The sequence below is a fragment of the Somniosus microcephalus genome, chromosome 8 (assembly GCF_052327205.1).
Source record: "Somniosus microcephalus isolate GS21.2 chromosome 8, FLI_Smic_1.0, whole genome shotgun sequence".
Lineage (NCBI taxonomy): Eukaryota > Metazoa > Chordata > Chondrichthyes > Squaliformes > Somniosidae > Somniosus > Somniosus microcephalus.
In genome coordinates this window covers 59466608-59486364 of record NC_140994.1, presented here as the reverse complement: position 1 = coordinate 59486364, position 19757 = coordinate 59466608, and the positions used below count along the sequence as shown (strand labels likewise).

Genomic DNA, 19757 nt, shown 5'->3' with positions numbered 1-19757 from the left:
TCTGCCAGATATAATTCGATTTGAGGCCCGTGATGAAGGAATCGCGGACCAATTCATCAGAGTACACGTTGGCCGTCACGGCCTTGCAGTTACAGTCCCGGACCAAGTCCTTTAGGCCCTGTAAGAAATCGTCCATTGATTCCTTAGGTCGCTGCCTGCGTGTAGCCAGCAGATATCTGGCGTACACTTCATTTACTGGCCTCTGGTATTGGGCCTTCAGGATAGTGATGGCCTCCGTGTAAGAGGTGGCGTCCCGGATGAACGAATAAATCCGATGACTAACGCGAGTAGTCAGTAGACTCAGTTTATCTACCTCGCTAGCGGATGAGGCCCTCGCGAAGAGTTCGAAGCATTTGAGCCAGTGTCCAAATTGATTTGATGCTTCAGCAGAATGTGGATCCAAGTCCAGACGCTCTGGTTTTAGGAGTCGATCCATCCTAGTATTCTTTAGTGATTAAAATTGATGTGCCTTCAATAACCACAAAACTAGAAGTTATAGACTTTAACAAGTTGGCTTTTAATCACTAAGATCAGAGCTAACATCTCAACACACCGACTGGCTCACAGGAATGAGTCATACAGATCCTGGGATCTTTAAGTAAGAGAAGTCAGGGGCGGAGCCAAGAGCCAAGACCTGGAACCTTCCAGGTTAGTCAGGAAAGAGGAAGTGAAACTATACACTGTGTGGGAGAGGGTAATATACATGAGTGCAAAACGAATACAGGCAAGACAAACAGATTTCATTACAATGGGGAAATAGGAAGAAGAAATTGACCGCCTGATATGAACACTCTGACACAACTTGACTCCCAGTGTTGGCCGTCTTGTAACTGATCCAACCTGACCCACCCTCCCCCACAATGTTGGCCCACCTGACCTGAACTCCAATGTTTGCCCTGCCCACCCAATGTCAGCTCACACAGTTCACTGAATGAACTTACAGCTGTAAAATACACCATTCCTAATATGGAAAGGGTTGACATAAATGAGGAATAAATTTGTAGGTGTCAGCATGTGATAAATGAATTCTAGTGGAATGATGTCATGCCATGAAGTAGTTTAAACTAACAAATAAAACAAAAGTGTCCAATTTTAAAAGACAATTGATAATGTGTCAGATTAACACTGTGAGAGGATTGGATTGGATGTGTGGCGGTTATTTTCAACAGCACCCCCTGGGCAGTAATGTGGCAGAGTGGATCGCCTGCCTGTTATAGAACTTGTCCAATTGTCATCCCATTGATTTCAATGGACGAAGATCCTATGAGTTCTATACGGGCAGATGAACCATATTACCCGCACAGGCCACAAAGCTGAAAATTATCCTATCCCCAAAGTACATGCGGAGTAAGGGCATTTAAAAATAAATCTGAAAAATTGTGCTATTCAAATGATGTTTTCCCCTGATAAACGCCTTGATTATTTTTGTTGAAAGTCATTAATTTATTGTTGCAGCATTAAAGCTTGTCAGATGCTCCCTCGCTGGTTCCTTTGGTATAACTGAGCCATACAGACCAGAAAATACTGGTTTCAATTCCCTGTCTGAGCTAACTGAGCCCAGCCCAGGTGGCAGTGAAGACACTTGGTTTGACCACAACATCCTGTGTGGGAGGACAAAATCAGTTAGCACTACCACTCCTAATTGCTAACTTCTTTGTAACTTCTGCTTATTTATACATGGCACCACTTTTCAAATAAGGAACAAGCAGGGGCCAAGGGGTCTTCACTGTGACATCGGGAGACTTGGGTTTGGGGTTCTGATTTCTAGAGGCTGTTTTAGAAATCTCATCCTGCTACTGATCCCAATGTCACCACTGTTGGATTGTGTAGCCACTACCCATGTGCTGGGAAAGAGGAGAAGGGATAAACAAAAGGAGCCTGTACTTGGACTACTTTAATCTGGAGTAGCCAGCTTAATAATATTGTTGGAGAGTTGGGAGCGGGTTGACCCCTCAACCCCTCACTGTGCATCAGAGAAGAGATGCGAGATAGGAACGGGAAAAAAAATACCAAGAAAAAAGAGACTCAGTTTAAAAAAACTAAGAAAACTTCTTTCCAAATAAATTTGATTGAGAATAGTGATTGTTAACATTTAAAAACTGAGATTTCTTACTTGTCCCTAATGAATAATTAAAAACAAAACAACTGAACAAACCAATACAACATCAGGTATTATTGCCACAAACAACGGCAGTGAAAACAGATAAATTAGTTCGTCCCTTATTTTCTCTTGTCCTCACCCCTCTCTCTCCAATGAACTGTTCAGAAGAAAGGACCACGCTTGCACCAAAAGCTCGCGATGACAACGACAACTAGCATTTATGTAGCACCTTTAACGTAATAAAATGTCACAAAACGCCTGTTAACGTAGTATGCCAGTATGATATAGATCAAAAGCAATGCATATTCAATGTGACCAAAAATTTGATTGGCTTTTGTGGTGAAAAGTTGTTTGGGGACTTTCAAGGGGACTGATCTTGTTCTAATTCTGAACACGAGATGCAAAGTGTGCTACAGACTGAAAACAACATTACCGAAGAGGAAACCAAGGAGCCTGTAAATAGTTTTAAATGGCCTATCGCCTGTGAATGTGATCATTATAAACATCTGAAAAGCTACCTGATATAAAAATCTCAAAGCATCATTAACTTTTACATTATAGTGAATGGCTTTTGGGTCAAAAAATTATTACCAACAATATAGAGCTAAACCCTATTTAATACTGTATACATGGTAAATGTAGCAAATTTCTACAGGTTGGGTATTTAGGAACAGGAGTAGGCCATTCAGTTCCTTGAGCCTGTTACGCCATTCAATTAGATCATGGCTGATTTGTACCACAACCCCATTTATCCGACTTTACTCCGTTTCCCTTGATACTCTTACCGAACAAAAATATATCAATTTCAGACTTGAAAGCTTTAATTGACCCAGCATCTACAGTCTTTTGGGGGACAGAGTTCCAAATTTCTACTACATTTTGTGAGAAGAAGTGCTTCCTGATTTCACTTCTGAATGGCCTGGCTCTAATTTTAAGATCATGCCCCCCTTGTTCTGGTTTCCCCACCAGAGGGAATAGTTTCTCTTTATCCACCGTGTTGAATCCTTTTACCATTTTAAAAGCCTCAATTAGATCACCACTCTATCTTCTATATTCAAGGGAATACAAGTGTATGCAACCTGTTTTAGTAATTTAACGCTTTAACCCTCCCGGTATCATTCTGGTGAATCTGCACTGCAATCCCTCCAAGGCCAATATATCCTTCCTAAGCTGCGGTGGGGTCTGACCAAGGCTCTGTACAACTGAAGCATAACTTCCTCACCTTTGTATTCTAGCCCCCTTGAGATAATGTCCAACAGTCCAGTCGCCTTTTTGTACCTGTCCACCAGCTTTTAGTGATTTGTGTACATGGACACCCAAATCTCTTTGCTCCTCCACAGTTTCTAGTTTCTCACCATTTACAAAATACTCGGAGTTGTCTTTCTTGGCTCCAAAGTGAATGACCTCACACTTCCCCACATTAAATTCCATTTGCCATAGTTTTGCCCACTCACTTAATCTGTCTATATCGCTTCGTAACTTCTTGCTCCCAACTGCACTACTCACTGTGCTTCCTAACTTGGTGTCATCTGCACACACTTATTTCCTCACACATTCATTCTCCTTACGGATGCTTCCTTTTAGTTACCATGATGATTAGATTTTCACATTTGATACATGGAGCCGAAGTTTTATATCTTAAGACAAAAACTAAGCTTATAAGAATTTTCTAAACACAAAAGAAAATCTCCAATATGTTTAAAAAAGATTTGGTGTTATTTTATCCTGCACAAAGGTCACTACATTTAAGAGTAAATTTCTTGCTGGGGAACACTATTGCACATCACCTGAGAAGTAATATTTACATTTTGTGACACAGAGATGATCATGTGTAGTCTGGCAATCAGTGTATGAGCCAAATAACAATTGAAGTATAATGGGCCGTATTTTGCGACCCCTACGGGTTCGTACAAGGTTCGCACGCGCCCGTAGGGGCCGCGCAAGTTCCGGGTTTAGGCATGCGAAGCTCATGCGCTAAAACCCGGCACTTGCGATCTGTCAGGAATCTTCTTGACAGATCCTCCGCATCCCTGGGAGAAGGGCCTCCGCGGGCAGAGAGTTGCGCTATTTGCCCAACTTCCGCCCGCTGAAAGGCTGTGGAATTCTTATACCTGGTAAAAGCAGGCGCAAGGCCTGCTTTTACCAGCATAAGAGTTTTAAAAAATAGTAAAATAAAATTTTATTACTCATGTAAAAATTAAAAACCCTGTCCAATAAGGTAAGTTTATTTTTAGCCCCGTTAAAACATATAGGGGGAAAAATTCAGTTGCCTTGCGCCTCCCGTTAGCACCTTAAGAGGGCGCTAACGGGGCGCAAAGCAACTAGCACCCGGGCGCGGCGTCGCCAACGCCTCCCGCGAAATTCAGCGGGAAGTTAGTGGCGGCGGTAACCGTTAGCGCCCCGCGGCACTGGCGATGATGTCAATGCCGTGCGCAGCGCCCCGCTCGCGCCCGGGCTCGATCTTCAGTAGCGCCCCCTGACTTACTGCCGGATGCTATGTCCGATGGGGTCAGGAGGGCCTGCCTGCGGCTGGGGTGGCGCTAATTAAAGGTGAGGTGCCTGGTGGCCATTTTTGTTGCTGGCCGCCTGACAGCACCTGCCCCCTTGCCGTCCGCGGCCTCCTCTTCAGCACCCCCCCCCCCGCGGAGTGCCAGCTGCACTCCGTGAGCCCGGCACTTCTCCTGAGTGCCGGGCTCTTTTGCCAGCACTCCGATCCCTGGTGGCCCAGCTGGGCCCCGGGTCGTGCTGCGCTAGGCCCCTCCCCTTTAAGAAGGGGAGAAAGGCCTGCAGTACGGTGACACGTAGCGCCATGATATTCACTCGCAGTGCCCCAAGAGGGAGGCGGGGCGCTTCCAGTAGCGACCCGCTTACTTCTTGGGGCGCTACCGATGAATTTCGGCCGCGGGGGTGCTAATTTTTTGGGGGGGCTAAAAGTAGCGCCCGGACGAAGTTAGTGCCCCAAAGGGAGCACAACTCAATTTTTCCCCCATACATTTTAAAATTACATTTTTGTTTAAAATATTTAATTAAATGCCATTTTAATTAATTTTATATATAGAATCATAGAAAGTTACAGCACAGAAGGAGGCCATTTCAGCCCATCGTGTCCGCGCCGGCCAACAAAGAGCTGTCCAGCGTAATCCCACTTCCCAGCTCTTGGTCCGTAGCACTGCAGGTTACAGCATCCCAAGTGCACATCCAAGTACTTTTTAAATGTGGTTAGGATTCCTGCCTCTACCACCCTTTCAGGCAGTGAGTTCCAGACCCCCACAACCCTCTGGGTGAAGAAATTTCCCCTCAAATCCCCTCTAAACCTTCCACCAATTACTTTAAATCTGTACCCCCTGGTTTTGGACCCCTCTGCTAAGGGAAATAGGTCCTTCCTATCCACCTTATCTAGGCCCCTCATAATTTTATACACATCAATAAGGTCTCCCCTCAGCCACCTCTGTTCCACCGAAAACAAACCCAGCCTATCCAGTCTTTCCTCATAGCTAAGATTCTCTACTCCCGGCAACATCCTTGTAAATCTCCTCTGTACCCTCTCTAGTGCAATCACATCTTTCCTGTAATGTGGTGACCAGAACTGCATGCAGCACTCTAGCTGAGGCCTAACTAGTGTTTTATACAGTTGAAGCATAACCCCCCTGCTCTTGTATTCTATGCCACGGCTAATAAAGGCAAGCATTCCATATGCCTTCTTAACCACCTTATCTACCTGGCCTGCTACCTTCAGGGATCTGTGGACATGCACTCCAAGGTCCTTTTGTTGTGGGATATGACTGCTCCCACACCATATGGTGATGCATCACATGCTAGCTGCACGGGTAGCTTTGGGTCGAAGTGTGTCAGGACCTCCGATTTCAGCAATGCTTTCTTTGCTTGGGCGAAAGCTTCGTTGTACAGTTCAGTCCATTTCCATGTTTTGACATGACATAGCAACTGATGTAACGGCTTCAGCAATGTTGCTAAGTCTGGAATAAACTTCCCATAGTAGTTAAGTAGCACCAGAAATGAACGTAACTGGCTCACATTCTGGGGTGCTGGGGCCTCCACGATCGCCTTATGCAGGCCAGTAGCATCAATCACATGCCCCAGGTACTCAACTGAAGACTGAAAGAATTCACATTTGTCTTTACGAACTCTGAGTCCGTACTCTTTCAGTCGTTGTAGTGTCGCATCCAAGTTCAGAAGATGATCCTCCTCATTTGTCCCAGTGACAAGGATGTCGTCCAGGTAGCACTGGACTCCTGGCAGTCCACTCAAAATCTGATCCATTGCCCTTTGGAATAGAGCAGGGGCCGACGTAATTCCAAACGGAAGGTGGCAGTACCTGTATAGCCCCTTGTGTGTCACAATTGTCAGCAGCCACAGTGCTCTTCTCCAACACAGGAAGTGCAAACTCCTGACTTTCGACTGACACAGGCACCTTCTCTGTCTAGGCCTGTGTCAATGCCTACTGCTGTGGAAGCCAGCGATGACCGCCGGTATCCTGTCTGAGAGCGGCGGCCTCCAAGACGCTTGGATCTGTACGCTTAGCGACTTACCCACAAGACTGGGGCAGAATAAACCCCAGGGTAAAGTCAGGGGTTGAGGCAGTCTACCTCTACCTTGGGTTAGTTGAGTGCATTGAAAGTAACTTACCTGTTGAGGAATAATGTGGACCTTCTGTTGTGTATGTACCTTTAAGAGAAGAACTGATTCTATACTGCAGTACCGGCAGTGACCACCCCTGTATATAAAGCCATAGCAGGCTTCTGTACTTCAGTCTTGAATTACTCTCTGTTCAGTAAATACCTGTTTTATTGTTCTCCTGCAGTCTGAGTATTATTGATCCTCGGACACTACACTGGCGACGGGCAGGTTTGAACTCACCTGCAGTACTGCATCACCTCACGGGGATCTTTTCCCTGAAGAGAAGCTTCTTGGAGGTCGAAGTCAGAACGGCGGGCGTCGACTGCGGGCAACTGCCCAGGGATCCATCGGAGAGTTGCAGGGGAGGCTGTGGAGAGCTGGGCCAGGCTCCCCAGTCGAGGTGTTCCAGCAAGTCGTGCTGGTAGCAGGTAGTGCGCTGACCCTTCCGGACTGCGGCGGGCTCGGGCTCGATCGAGCGGCTCTGCAAAGGGGCCGTGCAGCGTCGTCGGGAGGAAGAGAGAGAGAGAGGGTGGAGCGCACAGGGCACGGTCGGTGCTCAAGAACAGGGCAGCGTGGAGAGGATAGAACACGGGGAAGGAAAAGTGAGACGCGCCGAAGCCGCGGGTCACCGCCATTACCCTGTAGAACACTAGGAGCAGCGTGGCAGCAAGGGGAAGAAGGAAAAGCGCAGGAGGTGCCATTTATTCCATTGGGGAAGAAGGAAAAGCGCGGGAGGCGTCATTTTATTACATTGGGGAAGAAGAAAAAGCGCGGGAGGCGCCATTTTAAATCACCCAAGATGCCGAAGAGTGGCAGTATCACTGCTTTCGTCAACGAGGTAGAAGACTGGACCACGTATGTGAAAAGAATTGAAGTGTACTGCAATGCCAATGAAGTGGCCGATGGAAAGAAGGCGTCGGTATTATTAAATTTGATGGGCGCAAGAACGTACGGCCTATTGCGGAATTTAATTACCCCAGCTAAACCAATGGAGAAAAGTTTTGAAGAGATTGTTAATATCTTACAGGAACACCTAAACCCTACACCGCTGCTGATAGCAGAAAGATTCAAGTTCCATAAAAGAAACCAGCACAAAGATGAGAACAAGGCTAACTATCTTACGGAACCACGCAAGTTATCGAAGCACTGCCAGTTCGGGGCAGGACTGGCAGACACCTTACAGGATAAGTTTGTCTGCGGGCTCCAGAGTGAAGGAACCCAGAAACGACTACTTTCGGAAAAGGACCTGATGCTAGAACAGGCTTTCAGCGTGGCAGTATCCTACGAAGCAGCAGCACGGGGAGCTGCGGAAATACAACAGAAACCACAAGAATACAGCGCTAACGAAATGGCGTATGGAGCAGAAAAGTGCTATCGCTGCGGCAGAACAACCCATGATCAGAAGGGCTGCTGGTTTAAGGACAAAGTATGCAGGCAATGCGGGAAAATGGAACATATAGCAAGAGTCTGCAGGTCGGGAAAGAAAACCAACACTACAAGAACTACTAAGGAAAAGTACAAGAAAGTAAAAAAAAATGACAGACAGTAGTTCGGAAGATCAGGAGAGTGATAATGACTCTGGGAGCAGGAGACTAAGTTGTCTAAAGTTACACAACGTGATCGCAAGGGAGGATCACCGAACCATTTGGGTCACCCTCATGATAGCAGGGTCCCAAGTAAAGATGGAATTGGATACAGGATCAGCCCTAACTGTCATGAATCGACGAGACTATGAGCGGCTATTCTCACACATACCCTTGAAGGACACGTCCATTGTATTGAAGACATACACGGGGCAAAAAGTCTACCCCAGAGGAAAAATAAGGGTGCCAGTTGAATACAACAGCAAGGAAACACAGAAACTGTATCTATATATACTACCGGATGGAGGACCACCACTATTGGGACGTGAATGGATCCAAAAAATACAATTGGATTGGCATTCCATTCAGGCACTAACTGTGACTGATAAAAAGGATGATGACGTCACACCTGGACGACTGTCAAAAATTCTAACTGACGCGAAAGAGGTGTTCCAACAAGGACTTGGGACTCTAAAAGGAGTAACGGCAACAATAAACACTCACAAAGGCCTTTACCAGTACATTCGACTGGTATTCGGGGTAGCATCAGCCCCGGCTATTTGGCAGAGGGTGATGGAACAAGTCCTGCAAGGGATCCCGGGGACCCAGTGTTATTTGGACGACATCCTGGTTACGGGCGAAAATGACAGTGAACACCTTGCCAACCTGGAGCAGGTGCTCACGAGATTACAGGAATATGGGCTACGAGCCAACCGCCCCAAATGCGAGTTCTTCAGGAGGCAAATCTCGTATTGTGGCCACATGATTGATGAGGAAGGGTTGCATAAGTCGCCGGACAAGATTGAGGCTGTAGTCAAGGCTCCAGCACCGGAAAATGTGTTGCAACTGAGGTCGTTCCTCGGGTTGGTGAACTACTACCATAAGTTCTTGCCGAATTTATCTACAATTCTGCACCCACTGAACGCCCAACTGCAAACTGGAGTAAAATGGAAATGGAGTGATGAGTGTAAGCGTGCCTTTCAGAAATGTAAATGCCTAATCACTTCAAAAGAAGTATTGGCCCACTACAGGAAACTTTGAGCTATCCAGAAGTTGAATGTCCGGCAACTTTGATCTAACGGCAGAAATCAGCAGCCGTTTTGGTTAGGTTTTTTTTCTCCGAGCATTCTTTTCACAGGCAGGCTCTGGAAAGCGTCTTTGTCGCTTAGCAACAGCTTCCGAGATGCTTCCAAGCTACTGGGCCGAGTGTTTACAAGCTGTTGCTGAGCAACAGTGTTTGTGGTCAGACACGGCAGGCTCTAGAAAGCGTCTCTGTATCTTAGCAACAGCTTCAGAGACGCTTCCAAGCCACGGGCCGAGTGTTTACAAGCTGTTGCTGAGCAACAGTGTTTGTGGTTAGATACTGCGATGAAAAGCTCCTATCTGATAACATTGACGCTGGTCTATCTAGAGCTTTTAAAAAAACGGCAGTAGCTCGGTCCCATGGGTGCCGGATAGCACAAAGTTTCCTGTACAATCCAACACTACCGATTCGGTTAGCATGTGATGCGTCTCCCTACGGCATCGGAGCGGTGCTGTCACTCAAATTCCTTGACGGTTCAGAGAGGCCAATAGCCTTTGCGTCGCGCTCGTTAACCTCAGCCAAGCGTAACTACGCCCAGATTGACAGGGAGGCCCTCAGCCTGGTGTGGGGGGTGAAGAAGTTCAATCACTATCTGCACGGGCAGAAATTCACCCTACTGACTGATCATCAGCCCCTGGTCTCCATTTTTAACCCAAAGAAGGGCATTCCAGTGATGACGGCACAACGGCTGCAAAGATGGTCACTTTTTCTAGGGGCACATCAGTACGACATAGAGTACAAGGGTACGAAACAGCATGGAAACGCTGATGGGCTGTCGCGCCTACCGTTGCCTACGGTAGAGGAAGAATCTGCAGTGGACCCTGTTGAGATATTCCATGCGACCATAGTCGAATGTCTACCTGTTACAAACTCAAGTATAGAGAAGGAAACCCGAAATGACCCGACACTCTCTCGGGTCTATGATTTGACGGTGAAGGGATGGCCAGCACATGGCGACTCACTGTTGCCAGCATTCTCGCCAAGGAGAGAACAGCTGTCAGTGTGCCGGGGTACCTTGATGTGTGGATCCCGAGTGGTAATTCCACCCAAGTTGAGAGATAGAGTGCTCAATGAGCTTCATGAGGGTCATCTGGGAGGGGTAAAAATGAAGAGCCTAGCCAGGGCGTTTGTGTGGTGGCCGGGAATCGATAAAGAAATCGAGGATATGACCAAGAGATGCACAGGATGCCAGAAGGTCCAAAACGCTCCACCACAGGCCCCGCTACATCCATGGGAGCGGCCCTCATCTCCATGGCAACGGGTACACCTTGATTTTGCTGGTCCATTTATGGACTCAATGTTCCTAATCACTGTGGATGCCCATTCAAAATGGCCAGAGGTCATCAAAATGTCCTCCACCACCACGGAGAAAACTATTGCAGTCCTATGGACCATCTTCACCAGGAATGGCTTGCCAGAACAGATTTGCTCCGACAATGGGCCACAGTTTGTGTCCGAGGATCTCCGGAGGTTTCTGAGGAATAATGGGGTGACACATTACACATCTGCCCCATATCATCCAGCCACAAATGGATTGGCTGAGAGGTTTGTTCAGACCTTTAAAAAGGCAATAAAGGCAATGCATAATGACGACATACCGCTACAACACAAGGTGGATAATTTCTTGTTTGCTTACTGGAATGCGACACATGCAGTAACCAACCAAACTCCAGCCATAATGTTCTTCAACCGAAGGCTAAGATGTCGCCTGGATTTGCTCAAACCAAACATAAGACGAGATGTTGAGGATAAGCAATTCCAGCACATAAATGAGAAGCCAACCCGGAGCTTCAAGATAGGGCAACCAGTCTTGGCCCGCGACTACCGAACAGAAAAATGGCAGCCAGGAACGATATGCACACAGCAGGGACCACTAATGTACACAGTGGACGTTGGAGAGAGCATCGTGAGACGCCATGCTGACCAGATTCTAGAGTCACAGGAACAAGCCAAACCCATACCATGAGCAGGTGCACCTGGTAATCAACCCGAAGTACAGATTGCGTCTACCTCAGAAGCAGTGGTATTGGAAGCTGACGAACCAACCAATGACAATGAGCCAGAATCAACTCCGCCGCAAGAACAGGATACTCGAGAAAGGCGTTATCCAGTCAGGATCAGGAAGCCTCCTCAAAGACTGAACTTATAAATGATTATTTCAGTTGATGTATATAGTACAGAGAAAATTGTAATTGTAATTAGTTATTATTTAGTTGTTAAATGAATGTTATGTACTGTTTATCTAAAAGGGGAGGAATTGTTGTGTATGTACCTTTAAGAGAAGAACTGATTCTATACTGCAGTACCGGCAGTGACCACCCCTGTATATAAAGCCATAGCAGGCTTCTGTACTTCAGTCTTGAATTACTCTCTGTTCAGTAAATACCTGTTTTATTGTTCTCCTGCAGTCTGAGTATTATTGATCCGCGGACATTACACCTTCTATTTAAGAGGGGAGGAGTATGTTATGTATTGTGTGTTCTCCTCCCACCTGTGGTGGTGCTGTCACAGCAGATAAATGGTTGGGTGTTCTCTTGGTTAAGTTTAGCTCTCTTTGATTTGACATCGACATGCATTTGTAGATAAGCCTGGCATAAGTCTATTTTGCTGAACTTTTGCCCTCCGGCCAGGCCCGTAAAAAGATCATCAATGAGGGGAAGAGGGTACAGTTCCGCAGACAGCACCGGGTTAATAGTCACATTAAAATCCCCGCAGATTCGAACAGATCCATCCTTTTTCAGGACAGGAACAATGGGTGTGGCCCATTTGCTCACGTTCACAGGCTCCAGGACTCCATTCTCGACTAAGGCCTCCAAGGTAGCCTCAACCTTTGGCCTAATTGCATAGGGTACAGGTCGGGCTTTGTGAAACTTTGGCTTGCTGTCCAGTCTCACGCTGATCTTTTTCATGCTCCCAAGTTCCCCATTGAAGAGTTCTGCATGTTTGTTTAACACTGCAGTCAGACCTGACTCCCCTTTTGACATCATGCAGACTGCAGGCCAGTCCAGCGTGATTTTCTCTAGCCACGCACGTCCCAGTAGCGATGGGTAATTTCCCTTTACCACATACAGTGGCAGTTTTGCAGTCTGTCCATTCAATTTAACTGTCACCTCAATGGCGCCTCTCATGGCTACAGGTTCGCCGGTTTACGTCTATAGCACAATGTTTGTTGGCTGAAGGGTAAGATGCTTTAGCATTTTGTTGTAGACAGTGTCTGAAACAAGGGACACAGCCGCGCCTGTGTCCACCTCCATCCGCACTGATTGTCCCTCCACCAGTGGTGACACCCAGTAGCCATTTGAACCACCTGCAACCGTCAGTATGTGCACCTCTTCCTCCTCAGAGGTGTCGCTCCCCTCTGTTTTGCTTGTTCCATCATACTGCACTGAATGAACACTCTTTTTCCTCTCTTGTCCAAATACAGACATTTTGCTTCCATGCTTCCCAGCTCTGTCTGTTTTTTTACCTCTACAGGCGCATTCAATGTGACCCTTTTTGCCACAATTTCGGCATTCCAGCTCCGTACACCAGCAGTCATTAGCGTGATGGCCCGTTTTCCCACAATGGTAACATGTGCCGTTCTGCGCACCTTTAGGCTCAGACGACACCTTGTGAACTCTCCCTGTTGAACTCAACTGGTGAGCCTCCTTTTCCGCCATCTCCATGGAGACACTAACTTCAATGGCCTTTTCAAGAGTAAGGTTGTCCTCAGTAAGAAGGCGCTTCTGTGTGGCTGCACTTTGCAGACCACACACAAGTCTGTCTCTAATGGTGTCATTCAGCACCTCCTTCAACTGGCAGTGTTCCGACAACCTTTTTAAAGCAGCAATAAACATCGTCACTGATTCCCCCTCCTCTTGATTCCGTTTGTGAAATCTAAATCTCTCAGCAATAACCAGAGGTTTTGGTGAAAAATGTGCTCCAAGAATTTCCACTAGTTGCTTATATGTTTTAGTTCCTGGCTTATCTGGCTGCACAAGGCTGCGAAGTAAATTGAATGTCTTCGGCCCCATTACACTCAAAAAGGTAGGCACGACCTTTTCGTTTGCCACCGCATTCGCCAAGACAAAATAGTCAAAACGTTCCGTATAAGCGCTCCATTGCTCCACATTTTCATCAAAATCACCGATGTTTCTTAATATAGTAGCCATCTCACGTTTCAAATTTAAATTTCTGTTTACTCACTGCACCCGTAACGTACGCAGATTCATCCGCTCCTCGTCGCCACTTTGTTGTGTCGGTACCTTTTTACCTAGACACAATTAGAACTCAGAACTCAGAGATTCAAACATGAAGTGCTTTATTCGAAGGGAAAGGGAAGTTCTGGAGAGTTCCGAACAAAGAGAGCTAAACTTAACCAAGAGAACACCCAACCATTTATCTGCTGTGACAGCGCCACCACAGGTGGGAGGAGAGCGCACAATACATAACAACATCAGGGTCTCTGAGTCCGAAGGCCTGCCTTTCAGAATAATAATCAGATACAGCTGATCTACAAAGAGGGCTTGCAGTTCACCAACGCCAAGAACCGTGTCATTTCCATGTTAGAAATCAACTCACATGTTCAAAGAGGTTCAAATCGTGGGCATATTAACCTATGAAGTGCTAAATGAACCTTTCAATTGGAATCAGTGAGATCCAGCAATTGTGGTAGCAGCATTGTCAACCAAAATAAACAAACTACTCATTTTTGAGGCAACAGAAAAAGTTCAACCTAATTAGGAGAGAACAGCTTTCTGTTCCAGGTAGCTGATGTTATCTTGCTTTCTTGGCACTATATTTGGTGATAATGTTTGTTCAGCGATGCCTGACTGGCATGACTGGATCTGCTCGTCTATCTTGTTCTGTAAACACATTGCAGCTGTTCCTTATAAGTGCATTTTGTGAACCTAAGACAAATTTGGCATTGTGTTTCCTAGATTAAGCGATTACTATTTTATGCAATGATCAGGAGAGTCCATGATCACGATTGCATTTTGCACAGTAATGCCACTGGAAGATGTTGGTACTGACTCAACTATGGAAGCACTTTACCTTTGATGCAGGCAGTGTATTGCATGGCTCAGTGCTGAAGGGTGTACTGTACAACCACAGGCAACCCGGGTACCTTCTCTGTATAATTGCAGAGCGTGCCGTAGCCCTCTATATGCTAACACTTGCTTGTTTTTGTTTACTTGCTTATACGCCCATCTAAGGTGAATAAGATTGGTCACTGGTATTACGATACAACCTAAAGAGATCAGTTTAGATTTTTTTTATATGCATGTTTTGAAAAGGCTTAGTATGATATTTTCTAGAGATTCATCATCTGGAGCCGACACCTTAGTCTTATGGGAAACCGGAAATAAAAGCACAAAAACCTTGACAAACTGGATTAAAGAATGTGACATTCGATGCTCTTATCAGCTGACTAATAGCTACTCCTGTAGAGAGGCTGGAGGCTTTGTTCCAGATTTTGACAATGAGAGGTCTGAAGCAAGACACAACGAACCTTTAGCTGGGAAAAACTCAACTGTTGTAAATGAGAGAAGGAGACCGTGTGCAACATGGCCTATCTTCTACATCATGGTGATATTTTCACGTGTGCACTCAGCCATCAAGGCAGGTTATACTCCTACAACATACGGAGGATGTGAAATGGAGAACTTAGTTCTTACATTTTAATATGGAAAAAAAGATAATTCTCGTAAATTACACAGTGAAATTTACCACATTCAATTAGAATTCTGATAAAAATATTATAACAACAAAGGCAGGTTAGCAAGATCCCCTTTAACTCGAAGTTGGAGTGGGCCTTTGGCGTAGCAGTAGCATCCCCGCCGCTGGGCCAGAAGGTGTAGGGTTTCGAACCCCGCTCCAGACAGTCCCGGCAAGTGGAGTCGGAGCTCCGGCTCTAAATTCTGGGTTGACATCCAGCGGGATACTTGCGTCCGTGGGTGTGGGTGGCCCCCCCCCCTCGTATGGGTTGTGGGAGCCCGTAAAACCCTCCCGCCATAGGACTAACCACCCTAATGGCTGGTACGAAGATGGTTACGGTCACGGAAGGAGCGTTAATCGTGGCCAGAAATCCTTCCACCACTTCATACAGTTCCCCAAAGGGAACAGTGTGAAGACATATACGACGACGAACTCGAAGTTTAATAACATATTCTGGCACTCGTCTTACAACGAGGGATAATTAGTGCTAGAATTAAACCACACATTAACACAGAATCATCAGCTACATTTCAATGGTTTCACTCAGCACTGTGTTATGTGACCATCATAAATGAAATACAGAACAAGATTTTTTATACAATTATATATTCAAAAACTACAATTGGTCCATACGTTGTACATTAGTTGGCTGATTTTATTTTTAACAATGCTGAACAATTAAGTTGATTCTGGCTGCCCAACTCTGAAGAGCAGAATCATCTGTGCCCTTCCCTACCATTCCCCTTGGGTTCAATCTCTGGACAGGCCTTTTCTCCTTTACTCACTGTCAGGAGTGATTGATACCAATCTCTGGTCATTTTTTCAACTCTTCATATCTAACATTTCCTCCTCCTGATAAGTTCACACCTTCTCCTATTACTTAAATACATTTCCAGTATTAATGCTATCATAATGTAATAATTTTAGTAAATTAACTTGATCAATCTTCATTTAATGTATTATTGGCTTCTCAAACTCATTATATTTAGCCTTTTTTTTCAAATGAAACATACTCTGCAGAAACAGGAAATATTACACTGTTTATGTAGTCAACCATTGTTTTGAGTAACCGCGGATACTGCTTACCTAATTTTGCTTTACAGTTGTGGTGATTATTCCTTGATTAGTAAAAGTATTGTGATTCGTTGTTTGTTAACTGCCTTGGGATATGTGTTGTAATCTCATTGGTAGTTGATGATCACATGATGTGTTGTGGCTACCTTAAATTCAGTCCTTTTCTAGCTTTAGTTGGGACTGGATGTAGAAAGATATGCTGCCGATTTTAAAGTTAATAAAGCCTAACTTTGGAAGGCAAATCTGTTCTTTATTTCAACAGTCTAGGAGCTCAGTCCTGTATAATGGTGTCTAATGCAACAAACATATGCCAGAAATTTCTGGGAGATTTCTCCTGATCACCTGCCTCAACTTCAGCAGGAGAGCAGCAGAATCCCGGCTCGTGAGTTTTTCTTCATTTCCTGAAATGTACTCCTTGCCAAGTGTCAGGAATGGTGCAGCACAGCTTTTATTCCCAGGTTGTCAAACACTTCCCATCACTATCAACTCCCTAAGTAGGCTGTTAGGAAGAGGGGAGGATAAAGGAGGGAATTTTGTTTTCCGTTGATGCTTCAATGAAAAATGGGTTGAATCGTGATCCTTAGTAGCTCAAAGAGGAAATCTAGCCAGGCACATCTAGTGCTGTGCCTTCTGTATTACTAGAGTACATCTTTGAAGAGGGCACGCTTCATCATTGATTTTAGAAAAAAACACTGATCAGTAGTACACAGCAGCATTTGATTTCAAGAGTTAGGATCCCCCAATCCCTCAGTTAGCCAGAGATTGGGCATTCTCTCCCCACTAGACCACCAAGAAGGAAAATTGAAAAAAAAAGCCTTTCTTTTGCTTCTGTTTCCAGTCAGGCACCAGAGAAACTTCAAGCAGAACAATGGCTATGCGTATGCATAAGTGTAGTTCAATCCTATGCATATATATAAGTGCAGTTAGATGCTATGCATACATATATGTAGTATAATTAGATCCTATGCATATATATATAAGTATATAGTAGATCCTATGCATTCCCACACACCTTTGTTTGAAGGATCGGCATTTAACATCAAAGTGGTCCAAATTCATTTACTCACAGAAATTTAGATTATTTTGGGCTCTCCATTGAGGTTAGCACTGATCCCCAAAATTTTTATTTGACTATAAGTGGTTAAAGGCTGTAACAGATTATACAGTAGTCAACACTTTGCTTCACAAATGTCTATCAACTTATCAAATTCAGAAATAACGCATACCTTACACCTTTCATCTTACTTTGCACCTGGCTGTTGACGACTATTCCTGCACTTGCTGGTAACACTTTATAGCCTCTAGCTCTCGTCGTAGTCTGACAGACAAAACCACTTGTAGAAAGTCAGTAGAAAAAGGAAGTAGGAAAATAATTTTTAGTAAGTCTTCTCCCAGGGCATTCTTTCACTATCGTTTCAGAGAAGAAGCATCAATATCAAGTCTTTTGAAGATTTTACAGAGTTAAAGGCAAAGCAGTACTGCATCCACAATTAGTGCTGAGGCTGTGTCTGAAACTTCCTTGTTGTTTATGTTAATGATTACAGGTGAAGTGAGATTTAGCCTGACAATTGTGGGTGTGTCGTTAAGGCAATGTTCCAGGAAAGCTCCTGGTGATTATATTTGTGACTTCCTCCGATCACCTGGCACTCTTTTAGATCTTACCGTCATGAAAATCTGGGCTATCTGATGGCAGGTGGATTCTGGGGTGAGACCCGGTTACACTGGGTCTCTGCCCCGTTTGTCCTGTGCCAGGGTTTCCTCGGGTAGAAGGGGTGGGCATTTCCTGAATCTGCCCCCTTTCCAGGTGATGTCAAATAAATGATACCATTGGCATTCTCCCCCGTCCTGCCTCTGGTGCCTCAGGCGGTGGATGTGGGGCCCACCAAAGTGGGAGAGGGCAGTTTCTTTACAGCAGCCGGTCATGAGGAAAGAGGAAACGGGGGTCGTTTCTCCTTCCATCTGCCTCTAGCCCTCGGTGGCTGCCCAACACCCCTCCACCCAGCCGAGCTACTTCGCTACCAGCCAGGACACCTGCTTATTCTGATGGGGTCCGGAGTGTAACTAATTAACGCCGATCAGGTTCCACTCCCCCACTGTTACGCTGGCAGAGCGGGATCATGGATTTTCGGCCCTCAGGAGCGGGAAATCCATTAGGATGCCTGCGAACACTGAGGCTTATTCTTACTTTTCCAGTTCCTTGGAGCCTAAAAATCACTTGGAATGATACGGCGTGCTGGCTGCTGAGCCCAGGCAGTGGCGCAAGCACTGACTTGTGAACAGGATTTTATTATAAAAGTATGCGGCCCTCAGAGTGAGGCATCATGTTACACTCGAGGGGGATTGGCACAATTGTTCCACTGGAGGCAGTGAAGCAATTTTGAAGTAATTATGTGTGAACAGCTAGAAAGCAAAAAAATCACTGGAAATCTGAAATAAAAACAGAAGTTGCTGCAAATACACAGCAGGCCAATCAGCATCAGTGGAGAGAAAAGATAAACTAAGATTTCAGGCTATAGCCAAAACCAAATACTGCGGATGTTGGAAATCTGAAATACAAATAGGAAATGCTGGAAACACACAGCAGGTCAGGCAGCATCTGTGGGGATAGAAACAGAGTTAACGGGGTGAACTTTTAACACCCAAAACCGGGTGGGTTGGGGGTTGGGTCAAATGTTAAAATGTTTTAAATCTCAAACCCGACCCCAACCCACCTCCTTCCAGGTTTAACAGAGGCGGGACAAGGGGTGGGCAGCCAACCCACACCCAGGAGGAGGGTTGGCAATTTAAATATTTGAATGAGGCTTGCAGCCTCTGATTTAAGCTGCTTTGCAGGTTTAACCCTGGCCGACTGGGTTTCCCAGGCCTTGGGAAACTCAGCAGCTGAAGGGAGGCGTGGACTCTTTTGGGGAGAAGGCAAGTGTCTTTACAACACTGCTTGTGGGCCAGGAGGAGCAGGAGTGAATTGGATCTGCCTGCTCTTGTGGCCTGCTCCGGAGTCCTCCCCGCCCGACTGGAAGCCCAGCCTGTCAATCAGGCTGACTTCCGGGATGGGAACCAGTCAAGGACAAAAGACACATGCCGTGGAGCAGGCGGAGAAATCCGGACTTCCAGGTTCCTGCTCAAAACTCCGTGCCCCCGTCTAAGTAACCCACTCCTGTTAATATCCATGCCAATATTTCAATGTCGATGACCTTTTATCTGATGAAAGGATGTCGGCCTGAAATGTTAAATCTGTTTCTTTCTCCAGAGATGCTGCCAGACCTGCTGAGTGTTTTCAGCATTTTCTGTTTTTATTTCAGGCTTATAGCCCTTCCTCAGAACTAAAGACAAATGGAACATGAGTATGAAATCAATGGAGCTGAACATCAGGTGGGGTGTATAATGGGCAGCTGATGCGATACCGCCAGTGTTGTGCTACCGCCCAAGGTGAATATCTACCCCAATGAGTGCAGAAAACACCACCGACACAGCCATCAATGTAATGGAAGAAGATGTCAGTGGGATTGAAACAAAGAGTTTTCAACATACCCTTAAAACGACAGGTATAGCTGGACCCATGCGGGTTCCCATAACAGCATTTTAA

The 19757-nt window shown here is 45.7% G+C and overlaps 1 protein-coding gene across 5 annotated transcripts in view; it reads right to left on the bottom strand.

Annotated features, from left to right (window-relative positions):
* blnk (B cell linker) overlaps positions 1-19757 on the bottom strand; it is a 260778-nt gene that overhangs the window by 157793 nt on the left and 83228 nt on the right. Inside the window, exon 1 of one of the 5 annotated variants that reach the window (XM_085994754.1) lies at positions 17401-17682. The exons of 3 other annotated variants lie outside the window; for them this stretch is intronic. In XM_085994754.1, the coding sequence (XP_085850880.1) occupies positions 17401-17414 (14 nt within the window). In that variant the 5' untranslated portion in view covers positions 17415-17682. Of the gene's footprint in view, positions 1-17400; positions 17683-19757 lie in introns of those variants that run through there. One more of the 5 variants, XM_085994756.1, reaches the window with a different exon arrangement.